Source organism: Pseudoliparis swirei, chromosome 3 (assembly GCF_029220125.1).
Source record: "Pseudoliparis swirei isolate HS2019 ecotype Mariana Trench chromosome 3, NWPU_hadal_v1, whole genome shotgun sequence".
In the NCBI taxonomy this organism is placed as follows: Eukaryota; Metazoa; Chordata; class Actinopteri; order Perciformes; family Liparidae; genus Pseudoliparis; species Pseudoliparis swirei.
In genome coordinates, this window is record NC_079390.1 from 11,724,339 (window position 1) to 11,741,352 (window position 17,014).

The 17,014-nt window shown below is 41.8% G+C and overlaps 1 protein-coding gene across 1 annotated transcript; it reads right to left on the reverse strand.

Annotated features, from left to right (window-relative positions):
* Positions 1–486: 486 nt before the first annotated feature.
* Positions 487–9,552, reverse strand: mpp1 (MAGUK p55 scaffold protein 1). The gene is made up of 12 exons (XM_056443643.1): positions 9,223–9,552; positions 5,818–5,946; positions 5,651–5,729; positions 5,319–5,404; positions 5,136–5,204; positions 3,266–3,462; positions 3,046–3,149; positions 2,869–2,949; positions 2,563–2,643; positions 2,282–2,484; positions 1,805–1,879; positions 487–1,710 (listed from the first exon to the last, which is right to left on the reverse strand). Exons 1-12 carry the CDS (start codon positions 9,343–9,345, stop codon positions 1,534–1,536), a joined length of 1,404 nt encoding a protein of 467 aa, XP_056299618.1. The 5' UTR covers positions 9,346–9,552; the 3' UTR covers positions 487–1,533.
* Positions 9,553–17,014: the final 7,462 nt, after the last annotated feature.

Genomic DNA, 17,014 nt, shown 5'->3' on the forward strand with positions numbered 1-17,014 from the left:
TGTTTAAAAAATGCAGCACTGAATTGAAGGATTTGATAGAAGTACCTGCATCTGTTCTCGCAACAAAAGCAATTAGTGACTTTCTCTGTATATATATATATATATACATACACATACACACAGTGCCAAAATAAGATGTAGGTTCAATATTTTATAGGGTTATACTAATTTGGTAGAGCCCACATGGTGGTGCTATAGGACAGTTTGTCTTACTTCTAAGCTCTTAAACATGTATATGGAAGTAGCTAATTTATATTATGGAGCTCAAATCAATATTTTCTGTTTTTTGTGATCCCATTTTTCCCTGACCTTCAGATTGGAATATATGAAGAAAAAGCAAATAATATTAATGATACATTTTTACTATTTGAGAAAAATTCCACAAGTGCACATCTGTGCGCAGCCAGTCCGAGGTTTCAACATGCAAATATAGAAACGTCGTAAATATGTGCACTTGAAATGAGACAGAACGACTCAAACGCAAAACAATATTTTTCACACGATTTATTTTGATTTCATTAAGGTAGACAATTCTAACACAACCAGGCTCTGGATAGAAGCTGTGAACCAATTCATTGTCATGTATAACCTGTAACTACTTCTCCCACACTGTGGATGAGCAGAGAATTTAAATGTGTGGGAGACATATCTACAGCTCTGATACGCAAGCTTTGATCTATAATTAATCAAAGCTTTGAGCCGTGACGTCTTCAAACCCCAAAATAGGATGGTTATCAACCTTTATATTGCAGTGGCTTTGCCCGTGATCAACACTGCCATGTGTTTCCCTGCTTTATGTGGATCTAGTTGAAAGAATCTTTGTGCCGTTTGGAGATTCCCCGCTGACATAAAACTGCCATTGTTTCCCTTAAATCCTCTGGACAACAGCATCCCCATCAGACACAGGCAGAGAAGCAGTTGCGATAGATCTGGGACATTTATTTATTGTTTAAAAGTGCCTTTATAGTACCCCGTGAGATATACAATATGGACGAGTGATGTTGTCAGTGACTGAGTGAGAGGTTTGGATTAGAAGACGTTATGGTTGTATAGAGTTACACTCACTGTAGGAACAAACAGCTCTATAATCTTAATTTCATGGCACAATCTAATGAGAACAGGAACACAATTTAAAAAAAGAGATAAAATCCTGTCATTTCTAACGGGAGAATTTCGTTCCCAGTTGAGGTCCTATTTTGCATTTGCTCACGTTCCAACAATCACAAAGGCGTTCGGCACCAAAACTACCCCCAAGACCCTCAAAATTCTGAATCACAGATGTCACAACACTGAAACAAAAACATCCCTGGTGAGGTTCTCAACTTTCTAAAAGAAACCTTTCTATATATTGCTTATTTTTTTCTTCTTTTCTTTTTTTATGGACGCATTTGTGCAGATAAATCTAAGTGAGAATTAACAGGAACCAAAAGTACACCCACACACTGGGACGTCACTAACTCGTTCTCGTGTAAGGAGTGATATTGCACTGCTTTGTTAACAAACAGAAAGTGTTACACTGGTGCCCGACATCGGTCAGTACACCCATGATACAGGCACCCACTGCGGGGTCGAGGTGGCACGCTCCATGGCCTCCTCCACACCTTTCACGCTCTCATCCACGTCGTTGTTGACAAGAACCACATCAAAGAAATGTCTGTATGTGGTGAAAATGACGTCCGACTCTTTCTGGATCATCTGCAGGTTCTCCGTCTAGGACACAAGAGCAGAAAGGTTAAGCAGTCGCTGGATGATTGAGTTTGGAGTCCCAAAGTCACTGGAGTGCACTTGGATGAAGATGTAGCACCTGGGCAGCTGTGTTGGTCGGAGCGATGAACACCACCAGAGGCGCAGAGTCAGCAGTCCGCAAGACCTTCAAGGTCTGCACTCAGAGAAAAGAAGAATTTGGTTAAAAATAAACAACTACATGGAAGCTGCTTGTAAAAACCTGTGTTGTATTTAAATGTGTTTTTATCAAACACATTTTGCGTGGAATTTTAGTGTTTGGTACCTTTTACTTAAGAAAGGTAGTTGGTCAAACATACATAGACATTTTAATGATGACATTTATATTGCTTGTTCGCACATTTCTTTTCACTTCAAATATTCCTCTCCCTGTTAACCCACCAGCAGCAGAAAAAGAGCTGACGCTTGATGCAAGATAATCTCGCAATTTTGAATACTTGCTAACAGCTCAAAGAGGCATAAAAAGTCGTCCTTTCATTTGACTCTGGGTGACTCTCCCTTTCATGTCATGTCTCCAAAATAACCTGTGAATGCTCACCTGTGGTTCTATATCCAGCAGAGCGATCTTTTCTTGCTTGTGGATCTCCTGGATGGTCTCAGTTTTGGTACCGAACATATTTCCCTGGAAGCTGCCATACTCCAGCAGCTCATTTCCAGAGATGCACTTGGTCATGGCTTCATTGGAGATGAAATAATATTCCTTTCCATTCTCCTCCTCCTTCCGTTGGGGTCTGGTGGTATCTGTGTAGAAGGTTTAAGACTTAGCCAAAGGACAAGTCAGCCAACGTGTATATTCTAACAGTCTGGTGGTCTACTCACGAGGTGCAGGGTAGGAAAACCTCTCAGGGTATTTGGTCAATAGTGCATTTTTTATATGGCTTCTTCCTACGCCAGGTGCACCTAAGAAAAACACAGATTTATGTTTTGATTTCCAATGACATTTCAATCAAACATTAATCTTCATGTCTGAATCTTTGGTTGCAGAGAAACTATCTTCACATTGAGGTTTTATTCGAGTCCGCTACATTTGCAAGATGCGGAACATGTCGGAGACAACGTGTGCATCAGAAATGACCGACAAAAGTAATTGCGATAGGCCTATTGAGTGATGCGATGTGAGCTTACCAATAAGCACCAGCGTTTTCCTTTTAAAAGCAGGGAGCCGGACAACCTCCTCATAAGAAATCACATCCAGCTGGTCAAAAACTGCAACAGAAGGGATTTTGTTTTAGGCAAACCCACATGGTAAAACCGAGGGGAAAGTAAAATGTCCGAGAGAAATGATTCTAGTGATCCACTCACTGGAGCTGTGTTTAGCCAGGTACTTGTCTTTGCACTTCTTTTTCTTCCCAAACGGGCTGCAGGACTGACCGCCCTCTCTGGCCTTGCTCTTACTTGCCACCCTCCTTGCAATGTGAAAAAGAGATGCAGGTTAAGATTGGAACAGCTGTGCTCGGTTGGCGTGCCCGACGTGGTTCATAACACCACGTCAATCTGTGGCATTGTCATGGCCAGCGTTTACCATTCCTGGAGCTCCGGGGAGGGAATCAGTCCTGCGAATTCAGCGACGCCGCTTTCCACTCTGCCCTGCCACCAGTTTGGATCCTGCTTGTTGATAATCTGAATGATGTCACCAGTTTGAAACGTAAGGCCTGCCTCTTTGCACGGGATGAGGTCATCCTTGGTGGGGTCATAGTCAAACTGGGCCCTCATGTACATCTATAGATATAGAAGAGTACATGTGGTTTATTCACTTTTTAGGGAGGGGGAGGGGGGGGCAGAAGGACCTCATGAACACTTGCACTGTGTATCTGATATTGGGCAATAATGATACATTTGCAGATCTTATTAATGTGTTAAATATCCTATCATCTTGGTCAGCTGTGAAAATAGTCCCTGGTAGCAGAGTAATAATTGTTGCTGAACTCAAACTAAAAATGTCTTTGAACTAACCTTTTGACTTTGAAACACAAAATAAACAGTTTCTCTGAGCTCTATGAAGACAAGTTCTCCAGTTTTCATTTAATCTGTTGTGATATTTGTCACAAATGATATATTGCTGTACCACACGCTTACTGAGCTTGACATTTTTATTTATTAATTTAATACACACATTTTGTTGTCATGAAGGCCTAACATTATAATCATGTATAAATCAGCTAATCTTGGACAGCACCTATACATAGGTCAAAATAAATATATTTATATTGGGACTTTCTAGCACATACATTTAGATTATGCTTTGGTTAATTGGGAAATCCACCCTTTTAACAGAATTCACATGTTCATGATATGATCTTGATACAGCTCAATACCTATTGTGAAAATGAATTATTAACTCACGGTTCCAGGCGTGAGTTCTAATTTATCAAATCAATTATATTGATAGAAAACGTATATTAGAATAATTTCTTCAGAACCTCTCAACCTCAAATTGAAAAGGTGCTCACAAATGAGTAGTTGGAACTCCAGAATACTAACTCCTGCTGAGATTTGTAATCTTATTTTTTGAGAGAGAGTGAGACACGTTTAGGTTAAAAACCTTCCTCAACTGTTCAAGATCACAACAGGAACACATGTCAAGTCTCCTCAGGGTGAAGTATTACTATTGTTAGTAGAGTTAATGAACATTTGTGGTTTCCCCAATTTATTCCAGTGATAGTTGTACACAGAAAGTGAATACACCTATTATGTACAAAGAGTAGGTATACTGGAGTGGTTTGGATCACCAAAATGATGCTCTTTGAGAATTCAGATGCGTATTAACTACACCTACATATTAGTAGACTATAAACTTTGAAGAAGACTGCCATCACTGACCACAGCAAAGTTGTAACTTAATGCAGTGATAAACAAGACTAATATCACTGAATGCCATGTATTAATTTAATTAAAGCCATTTACAATTATTTGATGAGGCAACATACTGTTTTTATATGTTGTTAAATCAAGCCAGCAGCAACTGGTTTGTGCACAGGAAGCACAGAAATGGCCGCTGGGGGGAAATGTGATGTGGCCAGGAGATGGCAGGATGAAACACCAAAGTGGTTCAAGTCCAACGAGCAAAACTACGGGAGTGATGTTCTTCAAGTTTAAACTTGTTTCATAGTCACCTGGGCTGCTCATTGACTAAGAGGAGATTCACCTAACAAAGAACAACATCCGTTTAAAGAAGTATATTGTAGAGGAAATAAAGAAGAAGTGAAATCAAACTCATCTTTGTAGATTTCCGCCGCGAGTCGTCATCATTGGATTTGACTGTCAGGCTCATTGTCTTGTAATTACCATATATAGTGACTCGTACGATACAGTTTGCAGACGACAAATACCAAACACAAAACTAACCACAAGACCAAAAAGGTCAATGTATATTCCTAAGGCCACGTTATTACCTCACAGGCTCGGGATCGGCTCGGCAGGTTGGGAACGATCTTCATTGTGACGACGCCGTTGGTTTCTTTCTGCGTGTGAACTCAAATGGGTTAACTCACATCGAGTCGTATAAGCGCTTGAATTACAGGAAATATTTGCAGTGACTTTATTGACAACATTAAAATAATGAGATGTGAACTTACCAGGATCTTCTGTAGCTGATCCACAGTTTGGTTTGCCACACTTTTCCCATTGATTTCTGCTATTTCGTCCCCTTCATGTAAAGAGCCTGCAGAGAGGCAGAAACCAGAGGAAGTGGAGTAACTTTGAATATGATCTTCTATGCTCCAGCTCACTTTTCTGTTTGATGCATTGTGGTCCTAATATGCGGTAGCAGCTCCTGAGGAAATATCTATTCTCCTGAGAGATAAACTGAAGACGAGGAAAGCCTTCTGCCACAATGTCAGTGATTACAGTAGAAATTATCTTTTGTTTTTTTATAGATTATTACTCCACACACACACACACTAATTACCTTGTCTGTGGATCATGCCTCCGTGCAATATTCTGGCCACAGTGCACCTTTGTTTGTTGTTCAGCTTCAGAGTGACTCCCTGCAGACAAAGACCACCGTCAACGAGGAGGGATCGGCAACACAAATATTAAAATGTTGAAATGTGTGTGCAGGGGCAGATAGTAGACCATTGGCTCCGAGGGGATCTTTTCAAATTCTACTTCTTTCATCCTGCTCAGTTCTGTGCCATTCGTGTGTCCAGCACTCCCGTTGGTGTACACTTCAGCCCCCTTATTCTCATAGGCTTGCATAGCAGACTGTTGAGGGAAAAAGAAAAGAAAAACAGGACATAACATTTATTGTTTTATGTCATACAGAATTAAATCAACTTTGCTTAAAATAAATCACAACAATGTTTAAACCCTTTACGCAAATGATTTACCTCTAGAGTCAGTTCAGTTGGACCGATCAGATCATTATCACACCGCTATCTCTAATAACTGCAGTGGAAGTTTTTTTGTGCTAATGTGTGCCAACAGCCGTGTTTCATTTGCAGTTACAACATATGCTCTAGGTTGAAAATTAACCCGGTGTAATCACACCTCATTAGCCCCGTCCAGTGATCTGGTCCACCTGGTTCATGTGGTCATGGATACCACCAGTTTCATCAGGGGATCAGCGACAAAGAGTCGCATTAATGCGAGGAGGCCAATTCTTGTTAGGTATGACATCAATAAGGAGGGACCCTGGGAGTCACGCTGTGCTTTTATGCAAAAATTAGTTAAAAAGCAGGAAGTCCATATCCCCAGAAAATGTCCATTCTACTTCCACAGTGTCAACAGAGGTGGTCTCTAGTCCAGATCACCGTCACATAAGCACGCTTCAACAAAAAATAAATAATTGAAAAGCTAGTCCCTATCTTCCAGGATCAACACTGCAATAAACCAATAAATATCTTTATCGCATTCCTCCTCCTCGCCTGTAACCTCAGCCTTTAAAAAGATAATACTGCATACTGTAACAGCAGTTTAGTGTGGTTCACAAGCCGGACTTTGCACCGCATGTTTATTTCTTTATCCGAGTTTCATTCATCTTCATAACAATTATATTCATATTCACTGAACAGTGCTGGACTCCGTGGAGGAGTCATCAGAGTCACGCAGTTGTTGTTATTTTTATCTCGTGCAACGCGATAATTTTTAGCGCCCTCGTGCCGTTACGAGTCAGGACTGTGCCGTGCCAAGAGGGAGCGTTTGGATGGCGTCCAATGGGGAACCCGTGAAATCACATCCGCTGAGGAAAGGAGTCTGTGCAGCGATCCTCTTACAGTTACAACCACCACAAACAAATCCATCCTGAAGCAACACACACCGATTCCCATCTCTGAACTCTAAATGTCTCCTAATGGGTATTCCTACTTCCAGGACAACTTACTGCTTGGTTCGAAGCTGCTCCACAGACCGTGGTATAGTCAATTTGTGGAACCACGTATTGGTGATCTTACGACTAGCGTAAATTCACATGATGAAAGTGTGTAAAAAAGTACCTGAAATTGTGTTTATACTAACATTTTTGTTGTTTCTTTTCCTAATTAGAGAAGCTACTTTATGTGTACCCATTATAGGAAGGAATAAATGCTCAATTTATATCCACAATTATCAGATAGTTCTGCCCAAGGCACAGAGAAGGAGACTTTATTTCCTCCCAACAAAGTGCTGATTCTGACTGAGCAGGAAGGAAACTGACAAAGATTCAATTTAAAGACTTTAGCAAAAACAACCAAACTTAGCGGAACAGAATGAGAAAAAAACCCGGCCTAAAGTCGGCTTTAGATACAGATGACCTCTGAATGCCGACAAACCCACGTGTTGGATTGGCACCGAAAGGCACTTTTAATGAAATGCGTCTCGTGACGGATTTCAACGATGAGCTCCGTCAGCTCAATCACTCCCACTATCAGAGCGTGAAGAGATAAAAAAATATATATTCATCTGCTTTGTCACAGTTCGTTGCAATCAACACACTGTAAACATGTGCTCCTCCAACCAAGGTCCGGAGGCCTTTTACAGGAACTTAAATGACAGCCTGGGGTGGAGAAGCAACAGGGTAAACAAACGGCTGACTGAAAGCCAACAAATAAATACTAAATGCATTGAGGAAAGAGCAGAGTGCACCCTGCTCTGCTCACCTCGTGTGGCTTCGACTGGAAGAAGATCAAACAAAAAGGTGCATTTCATAAAAAGCCAATCTCTGGACAAGATAACGCAGCGTGAAGGTCGGAGCCGTATTGTTCGGCCTGCTCTTCTCCACGCGGCACCATGATCCACGACAACTGATTGAGTTATAAAACGATCCGGCCCTTTCTTATCTCTCATCTCTCGTGAGACGACTCGTCTCTTTAAACCAAGGAGTGGTATTTATTAATCTCGTCCTCCTGCGGGACTCAGGGCGGGGTCTGCGGCCGAGAAGGCAAAGACGTATTGACCTCCCGTAAGAACACAGTAGGAGATCAAGGCTTGACCTACATGGGAACAGGCAGAATTTTGGATAGATTGTACAGAAATAGCCGGAAGGGACAGCCGTGAAGCCTGACTCGTCTGTGAAGGGCCTGTGCACAGGGAGTCTTATCTGGAACACTTTTATGTGTTTATTTTATGACCAAACTCAAGGTATAGAATCCATTTGGCTCAGTTAATCAGTCAGAATATGAGCAACACACACACACACACTGCAGCGTCTCTGCACTGTGAGATAAAAGGGACGGCGTGGCCCCGCTTATAAAAAAAAGACACTGATTTCACATATCGGTATTGAGTGGAAGAACACCTTGCGAAGATTGCAAACTCAAGGCTGTTATTCTGTAAACTGCTGATGCCAGCAGAGGAGCTTCCTCCCTTTCTCCATTTCCCCTCTCAGTAGCCCGCTGCTGACTCAGAGAAGAGGTTTAGGACACAGTGTTCCCTCAAGGCACCTCTGGCTGCTAAATTGATGCCCTGAGGCCATCAGTCAACAACAAAAACGTTGCAACAGTATCAAGTACTGTGTGGTCTCACGTGATGTCCAGCTTCACGGCAAAGCGTCATCATAATCTGGCTTTAACTTCGATGGCAGCCTGGGTAGAGAGTGATGCAGTAAACAACCCTCAGCTCACACTCGTTCAGCAGCAGCACTTGTAGCTGCAGGCAGAGTTCACATGGGCTCACCGTAATGCGGTGACAGAGAGAGGGATGGCATGTGATCCGAGGCTCGTTTCCCCTAAATCACTCGGGCATATGTCGTGTTGGCTGCAACGCAGGAGTGAAACTGCGTTCTTAGATCCGACTACAGCTGACTGAGCACCGCTGAGCAATGCAGCGGTTCCTCACAACACACAGACATGCCGATTTTTAAAAAATTGAAGAAAATAAGAACGATACATGTACAGTTCATTGTTTCACAGATTACATTCAATACGGGTCTATTTTTAGAGATGTTGTCGAGGAACAAACAACCGTCATGTGTCCCATCTCTGCTTCCCGGAAGCAAACATGTACACCAAGTACATCAACAGTAAATACATATATAAATAAAGGTTCAAAAACACGACTCCATACCTTGTCAGACTTTGGTTTGTTTTGTAGGAGCTGCTCCAGGTACAGATCGGAGAGGGCTGTCCGGACGCTGTTCGCCGACTCCAGTGAGACGGCGGGTTCGTTTTTATTGGATTTTAACATCATCTTTCCGTTAGCTAGGAAAAAAAGAACAAAATAAACTGTTTACCCGCTCAAGGTCCGCAGGAGGCTGGCCTCGCGTTGCGAGAGCGGAAACTAGCGATAAGGAGCTAAAACCACGTGATCAATCACTCTTTAAGATAATGGTCCAAGGTTTGGATCAGTAGCAAGTGAGGCGCACGAGATATCTGCTGCAGGGACACCGCTGACAAAGCAAGTAAACATGCAACTGACTGACTGCTGCTCAGAGGGGCAGGCTTATGCTGCCTTCAGGTGCGCCCCATAAGCTCCGACATCCTACTACTCAAGTTGTTTCTACTATCCGAGGCTATTCATGTAACCGTTTCTACAGCCCAGTCGAGCATGTAACATGATTTGTTTTTCTTCTTGTCAGGTATCACATTAAGGGATACTATGATGCTGTGTTTAAACTATACTTAAGCAGCATATGTTCTGAACTGCGTTTCATGTGCAGTTCATTTACCTCTTACAATTAAAAAAAAATGTTGCTGCATAACTCAGTCTTAACCTTGGTCACAGTAGTTTGACAAAGAAGAAAAAAATCGTAACATCAATGTACTTTCTTTAACATTTCACTGCATCACCAGCTACTGAAGAATAACATGAGATAGTTTTAATCTCCAAAATAATGTAGCAAGAGGTCGTTGATACGTTATGTTTATTCATACATTAATTAAAACTAAGTTAGATGTAGTCTAAGAAATACTGGATGCACATGTATATGTTTAACCTACTTTGTGGTTGCCCTGCTCTCTTTTTACTCTGTTATTTCACCTTTAAAAAAATGTTTTCACGATCTGCTGCAATTTAGTTAAGTTTCAAGTTATGTGTGAAAGCCGACGAGAAACGATAGAAATATTCAATAATGATCATGGATAAGAACTGTCGATCCCATGTTGTATAGCCCCTTCATGCCATATTGTGATACCTTTAAAAAACACCTTTAGATATCTCACTCCAAGCCGTTCGTCAACACTCAACGGAAAGTTAATATTGCCGACAGTACTTGAATGCAGCATTACCGCAGCGTTCTCAGCAGGGCTGCACAATCAGGCTACAAGGAAGCCAAATACCGGAGTGCTACTGGTGCTAGTCCCCTCCCACATCTGACTTGTTGGGATGTCCATAACAAAACAAAGCGTGTGCATGTTTGCCTAGGTGTTAATTTTGACATTCATAAACGGGAAATTAGCCTGCACCGATCACGTGATGTATCAATATATGGGCGTTTCAGGCAGACACCCTATACTATTGTCTACAGATGCAAAATAATAATAATAATGTACTTTATTTTAAAACCGGATAACATTCAATAGTTGCATATTTAAATATAAAATCGGGTTATTTCCCCTGATGGTTCCAGTCCCTTTTCCTGTATAGCCTAACTCAGATTTCAAATGTACATTTACACAAACTGCACTTTAGGCCCCTGAAACCAAACTGATCAGTGACATGTTTAACAGAGAATGCCAAACCATGCATTACCAGGGAGAGGGAATATACATGGTGTATTTCTTATATGTATGCTAAAGGGGATTCTTTATTTCTGCACAAATCACTCCTGTGTAAAAGTTTCACACAGATGTTTACTTCAGAACAAATTGTAATGGTGAAATCGACCCGCTTCTGTTTGGATGCTTCTATCACGATTTATACATCATACATCTTCTACTATTAAATTTCCCGGTCTATCTGGACACCAAGGTGTGCAGCAGGGCCAAAGCGCTTCTGCATCGCCGGCTTGTTTTTATTGACTATACTGCACTTTGTGACAATTTGTCTGTGGTAAGTACAATATAAATACACTTTACTTACTTACTTACTTACGGTGCTCTCGTGACGCATGCCAAAACAGATAATTGGAAATTGGGCGAGAAGGGAAGCCATGTTCAGCCAGGTGATTTGTGTATTGAGAGCAGCCGATTGCCAGTGAGGACTCCAGAGGGAGCCAGCATACAGGTTTGTATCAGCCATCCGCCACTGACTAACATGGCCTTGTCTGCTGAGGCCTGGCACCTTGTGAATGGGTTTAGCCAGCTTTTAGTCTCACCTCTGCCTCTCATTCCAATAGCTGTCAGGTTTCCATTGTGGAAAAGGCCTATTGTGCTGTCAGGTGAGCAGCACACACTACTTCTGCCCTCTAATTACTAATTACTCTGTTTAATCAGCGTCTAGCTGCATCCCTAACGTCTCCTGTCATGTCGCATCCAGTTACTCACCTTCTGCCCACTCGTTGCCCTCATTTCTCTAATTGCCAACATTTTCTCGATAAGGTGGGGCATCTCATCCAAAACAGAGACCATATCCGGTGACATCATAACACATACACACTGTAGCAGAGGATAGCCCTATTCAGCCATCAGGGGAAAAGCCACACAGCCAATGTTACATGTTTAATGAGGGCAGTTATGGGCTTCATTCACAGGAGACATTTGGATTTGTCGCAGTAAGAAAATTAATGAATGATGGCTGCTTCAGTTTCAGGGTCCTGGTATTGTGAATGCTGGCTCACTGCAGCTTACTGGGAGACTTGACGAGAATAGAGCCATTGTTGGTGTTCATAACGTCTGGGCTTTGGCTGCTATATGCTTGCTGGGAAAAAGGCCTCTTGTTTTGGCTGTTGTCAGTGGGTTCAATATATGTTTCCCTGGATTAGTTAGTTGAAATCAACCATTTATAGTTGGTAGCCTACTGAGGTTATACTCATTTGAACCTACGCCTTCATATACAGTATGTGTGTAAGGCGGTCTGCTTGACTTTAGACGTTGATATCTCCACTGATTTGTTTACAAGTCATAATGTAGCTTTCTTATTTCTGACTGAAACCTGGCGACGGGTTATGGAATGCACTTATTGAAAAGCCTAAAAGAACAGATCGTTCTTGGACTATGTCCTCTGGGTTACAGGGCGTAGTTCTTTTATTGGGTTCTTTTATTGAGACATTATTTTACGGGACCTTTTACTACTATTGAACTACAACTTACTAAAGTCTGTCGGCTAAGGTCATTTAATGTGTTTTAATTCATCAGTCAGTTTTTAAAATCTCAGTTCACATAATTTCTCAACACTATCATAAAGCTATTATAATTGGTTGGTGATTTTAATTAATACAAAAATTATAAAGCCATTGAATTTGTAATATAACTGAATCTTTCAATTTTAAGTAACATTTTCAGCGCCACTTACACCTTGGACCATGTGTTCTCTCTTGATCTAGAGATACTGATCAATGATCATAAACCTATTTTCTTTGATATATCTGTAAATGTTGACCCCTCGTATCTAAAACAGACATTGTGTTTCTCCATTATTACTCAGATTATCAGTGCTCAATGCACTTTTGCCATTTTGTATTTTATTTTATTGTATTGTATATTTGTATAAAAAATGTTTTGCTGCTGCTTCAAGAAATTTCCCCCTTTGCATGAATAAAGTCAAATCTAATCTAATCTTCAATACTAACACACATCTGAGTGATGTGGATTTGTTATGCTGTCTTTTAAAGAGCATTGCGCCACATTGCTGGACAAAGTGGAGCCTTTTAAGGATAGCACCTGAGGCGGAAGTGTCGCAGGACAGAGCGGCTAAGGAAGGTGCATCATGACTGTCTCACAGATAGAGTTTCTTTTAATGTTGGAGTTAAAGAAGCTAGAACTGCTTACTTTACTAAATATTTCTTCCCCAAAGAGAAATCCTAAGATGTCTTTCGACACATTAAATACAATTGTTTAACTATCGGTCTCCTCCTATTATAAGCATTTCACTCCCCAGCCTATATTGCCTTTTCTATCAAAAATCTTACAGGAGGTTGTGGCCAACCAATTTACTGCTCCACTGGAGAGGCTCAAAGTGTACGACAAGTACCAGTCAGGGTCCACTTCAACCTGTGTGGCCCAGGGGTACTAGTTGACCTATTACTGTCATTTGACCCCCATGTTAAGCAGGTGTTTGGATCTTGTTCTTTTTTCACCTCAGAAATATCAGAAAACCGTTGGCAGGTAATCCAGAATGCACTACTTCCTGCTTTCATACAGTGTTGACCCGTTGCTGCTTGCTCTCGCCTATGTTTGTATTACCTTATGATATTCTTGTTTTTCTTCTTTGAGAACTGTGAGGACACTAGTTCTCTGTAGATTTAACAGGCTATTGCCATATTTCCGCTGGTTTAAAGATAAATTGCTATAGGCTACTGTGGAATGAGATCAATTACTATATGTAACACCCTGTCCTGTTTCTCCTGTGTTCTGTGTCTCCTATGTCTCCTCTGTGTCTCCTCTGTCTTGATTGTTTCATTCCCTGCACCTGCCCTCAGCCACTCTTGTCTCGTTACTGTCTGATGCCATGCACCTGTTTCACCCCCTATATATTGTGTCAGTCTTTCCCTTGTCTCTTGTTGGATTGTTGTCTATAGTTGTTGTCTTTGGTGCCGTCTTCCCTGTGCGCTGGATATTCTTGACCTGCCTCTTTGACCCTGCCTGCCTTGACCCCCTATTCCCTGCCTGCCCCCTTTTGGACTTTTTGCTTTAAAAAAAACTTTTGTCTCATTAAAGAGAGTCTTTAGTAGTGATGGTGAGATGAAGCCTCATGAGGCATCGAACCACTTAAGCTAATTGGATCGACAAAGGGTTCATTTCTCGAAGCTTCATGTGCTCACGAAACCACCTATTGGCCAAGTGTATAATCACAGGCAGCTGTATCTGAACCACATAAGATAGATAGATATATACTTTATTAATCCCCAAGGGGAAATTTGTCGTCACAGTAGCAGCACCAATAAACTAAACACACAAGAATAATAAAAAAATAGATAAAAAATGTGATGCATTGAATTTTTGTGTCTGTTATGGCTGTTGGGAATGACTGAATTACAAAAATGTATGACCAAATCATTTCTGTACATAAATTATCACATATGTGCATAATAAAATATTTTTAAAATGTATTCTGTGTGTGTAAATGTTCACAAAATGGGAGTATCATATGATATGGCAGGTTGTGTAATAATGTTATGTCACTTTAGGAAAATGGCATGGGCTTAAGCAGGCAGAGGACAGTGAAAGTGCTTGTGTAACTAGGAAGAGGGGACTGAATATGCGTGTGTAACTTGGACAGTGATGTACAGGACAGGGGACATTTTATTCATTTTTATTCAGAAATAAGTTTATCAACAGTTCCATCTTATCACCTATCCTTCTCTCCTAACTCTCCAAACTATCTCTCTCTCTAAACTCTCCAAACTCTCAACCAACAACCCACATTTTGAATGGAGCCTGAGGGGTTTATATTGCTGTCAAACCTCCCGGCAATATCTGAACCACTTCCCGAAGCAGTCACGTGGTACAGCCGGGCAGCGAGGCTTCGGACGTCATCATTTTTGGCTCCTCCCCTAAATGAAGCAAGCCTCGATACGCGCTTCGAGGAAACGCCCCCTCCATTACTCGACACACGCTTCGAAGCGTCGGCACATCTCGTAACAACACTAGTCTTTAGGTTATTCACATTTGAGTCCTGCCTGTTTCTCTGCGTCTGAGCCTCACCCCGTGAGAAGACCCTGATACTATAGCTGTGAGTACATTGGAATTTGATGATCTTCTATAACTTCACACTAGTTATTAAAGAATATATTCTATAGACTATTGTAGGCTACGGTGATTTACTATATTATTAAAGGATAGCTCTGTGTAGATTGTTTGATAATATACTTTATTATTAAAGAATGTCTTTGGATTGAGATATTTAAGAGGAAGGAAACTTGTGTGAGGTTTGATTGTGTATTGGCCACAGACACACAGATGCTTCTGTCTTAGGAAGTTTACACCTGGCTTGGAGAGAAGTGGGTAGCAGGCTGAGAGGCATCCTGAGGACCCCTGAGATGCCATTCAGAGCAAGGGACAGAATGGAGCAGAGGAAGATGGAGAGATGACATCATGTGGATATCCGAATCCACCGACAGACGGCTCAGCCAATGAGCGAATTTGGACTAATGTCTTAGCTGAGGATTAGATTTAGTGAGCATGACTGTTAGACAGTTAACTGCTTGGCGGTCTGTGGACGCAGTGATTCATGCTCCCTCAGCTGAGTTATACTCTATCGGAACCATTATTGACCATTGGTGTAAGGTCCTGTTCTGTGTTTACTCTGTGTCTTCTCTGTCTCCTTTCTCCTTCATTTGTTTCATTCCCTGCACCTGCCCTCAGCCACTCACATCTCGTTACTGTCTCATGTCGTATACCTGTTTTCCCCCCTATGAATTGTGCCACTCTTTCCCTTGTCTATTGCCGACAACTTCTTCCAAAGCAATATATAATTCAGAATTTCCAGGTAACACAGGATGACAATCACAAACCAAACGGTACGAAGCCACGCTGGGGAATGAGACGAACAGGGTTTAAATACACAGGCAGGTGAAGGTGATTGGACACTGTGGAACGAGACACAGGTGGACACAATGAGGGTGGGCCAGCAATCACACAGAAGGAAACAATCAGGACCAGGGCAGACAATCACAGGGAGACAGATGACACAAGGACTTCAAAATAAGACACAAGACAGAAACTCCGGGTCATGACAATAATTAAACACTTTTTATTATAATTTGCCACTGTCCAGACATTCTTCCTCAGTCCTGCACTCTAAGGTTTTTGAAACACAACACTAGTTAGCAGCTAAGCTAGCTAAGTAGCAGTACGATGCCACCCCTTTCCATGGACGAATATCACAAATCCTGCAGAAGATTGTAGTCTTGGAAACCAAAATCCACCGACTAGAAGTGAACGTTGAGGTAAATGGACCGTCTGAGAAATATACTACTATACCATGGACACAAAATCTTGGACAAGTGCAAAGTAAGACAGGGCTAACTAGCACCACAAGGCCTACCAAGAAACAGGAGGGCGGTGTAGCTGTTAATGACTCCTCGAATAATAGTCCGCCCTGGAACTCTTTCGGTACAAAGCAGAAGAGGCAGGATATGGGAGGACAACTAACAGGATGACTAACAGGTAGAGTCCAGCACCGTGAGATTTGTGATGCGACTGGCTGGCCTGCACTATACACGCAGGCAGAACTCCTCCTCAACCTCTCATGCAGCTGGACACAGTCGAGAACTGCTGGGAAAAGTAAAACCAGCAAAACACCTCCACAACAACTCAGCCTATAACTTGAAAACAGATTAATTCCATTGTAGCAGGATCCTAAATCTGATGACCTGGATAATAAGCTTTCTTCTCAAAGCAGGGTAAGAACTGAGAGTAAATGTGAACGTAAAAGGCCGCAGGAAAAGCTACCGACTGGGCCTGAGACTCTGAGGTTGCAAAGCTGTAACTTAAAGGAATTGAAGGAAGGGCACCACCACGAGTGGAGCCTGCAGTTTAATTTGACTCAATACGGGGAACCTCACCCGGCCCGGACACGGAAAGGATTCACAGCAATCCTCTACCTATACCAGATGAAGGCATCATTGATATATTTTGCATCCAGACTACTAGGCTAATGATCACTGATTCTCTCCAGGAACAGTCGGGGCCCTGGATGAAGCGAGCCTTCTCAATTCCTGTACTGATTTATAAAAAGGAAATATGAGGCTGCAAAGAAACATTGTTAAGTCTGCAAATGTATGAAATTGAACATTATCACCTCGTCAGCCTATCCAATA

Excerpts from the sequence above, each read along its gene's own strand:
- mpp1 (XM_056443643.1), bottom strand. The coding sequence starts at position 9,345 with ATGATGTTAAAATCCAATAAAAACGAACCCGCCGTCTCACTGGAGTCG. Across the intron at positions 5,730-5,817 it reads AGATCCCCTCGGAGCCAATG|GGAGTCACTCTGAAGCTGAA; the intron begins GTCTACTATCTG and ends CTTTGTCTGCAG. Across the intron at positions 3,150-3,265 it reads TCCCCGGAGCTCCAGGAATG|GAGGGTGGCAAGTAAGAGCA; the intron begins GTAAACGCTGGC and ends TCACATTGCAAG.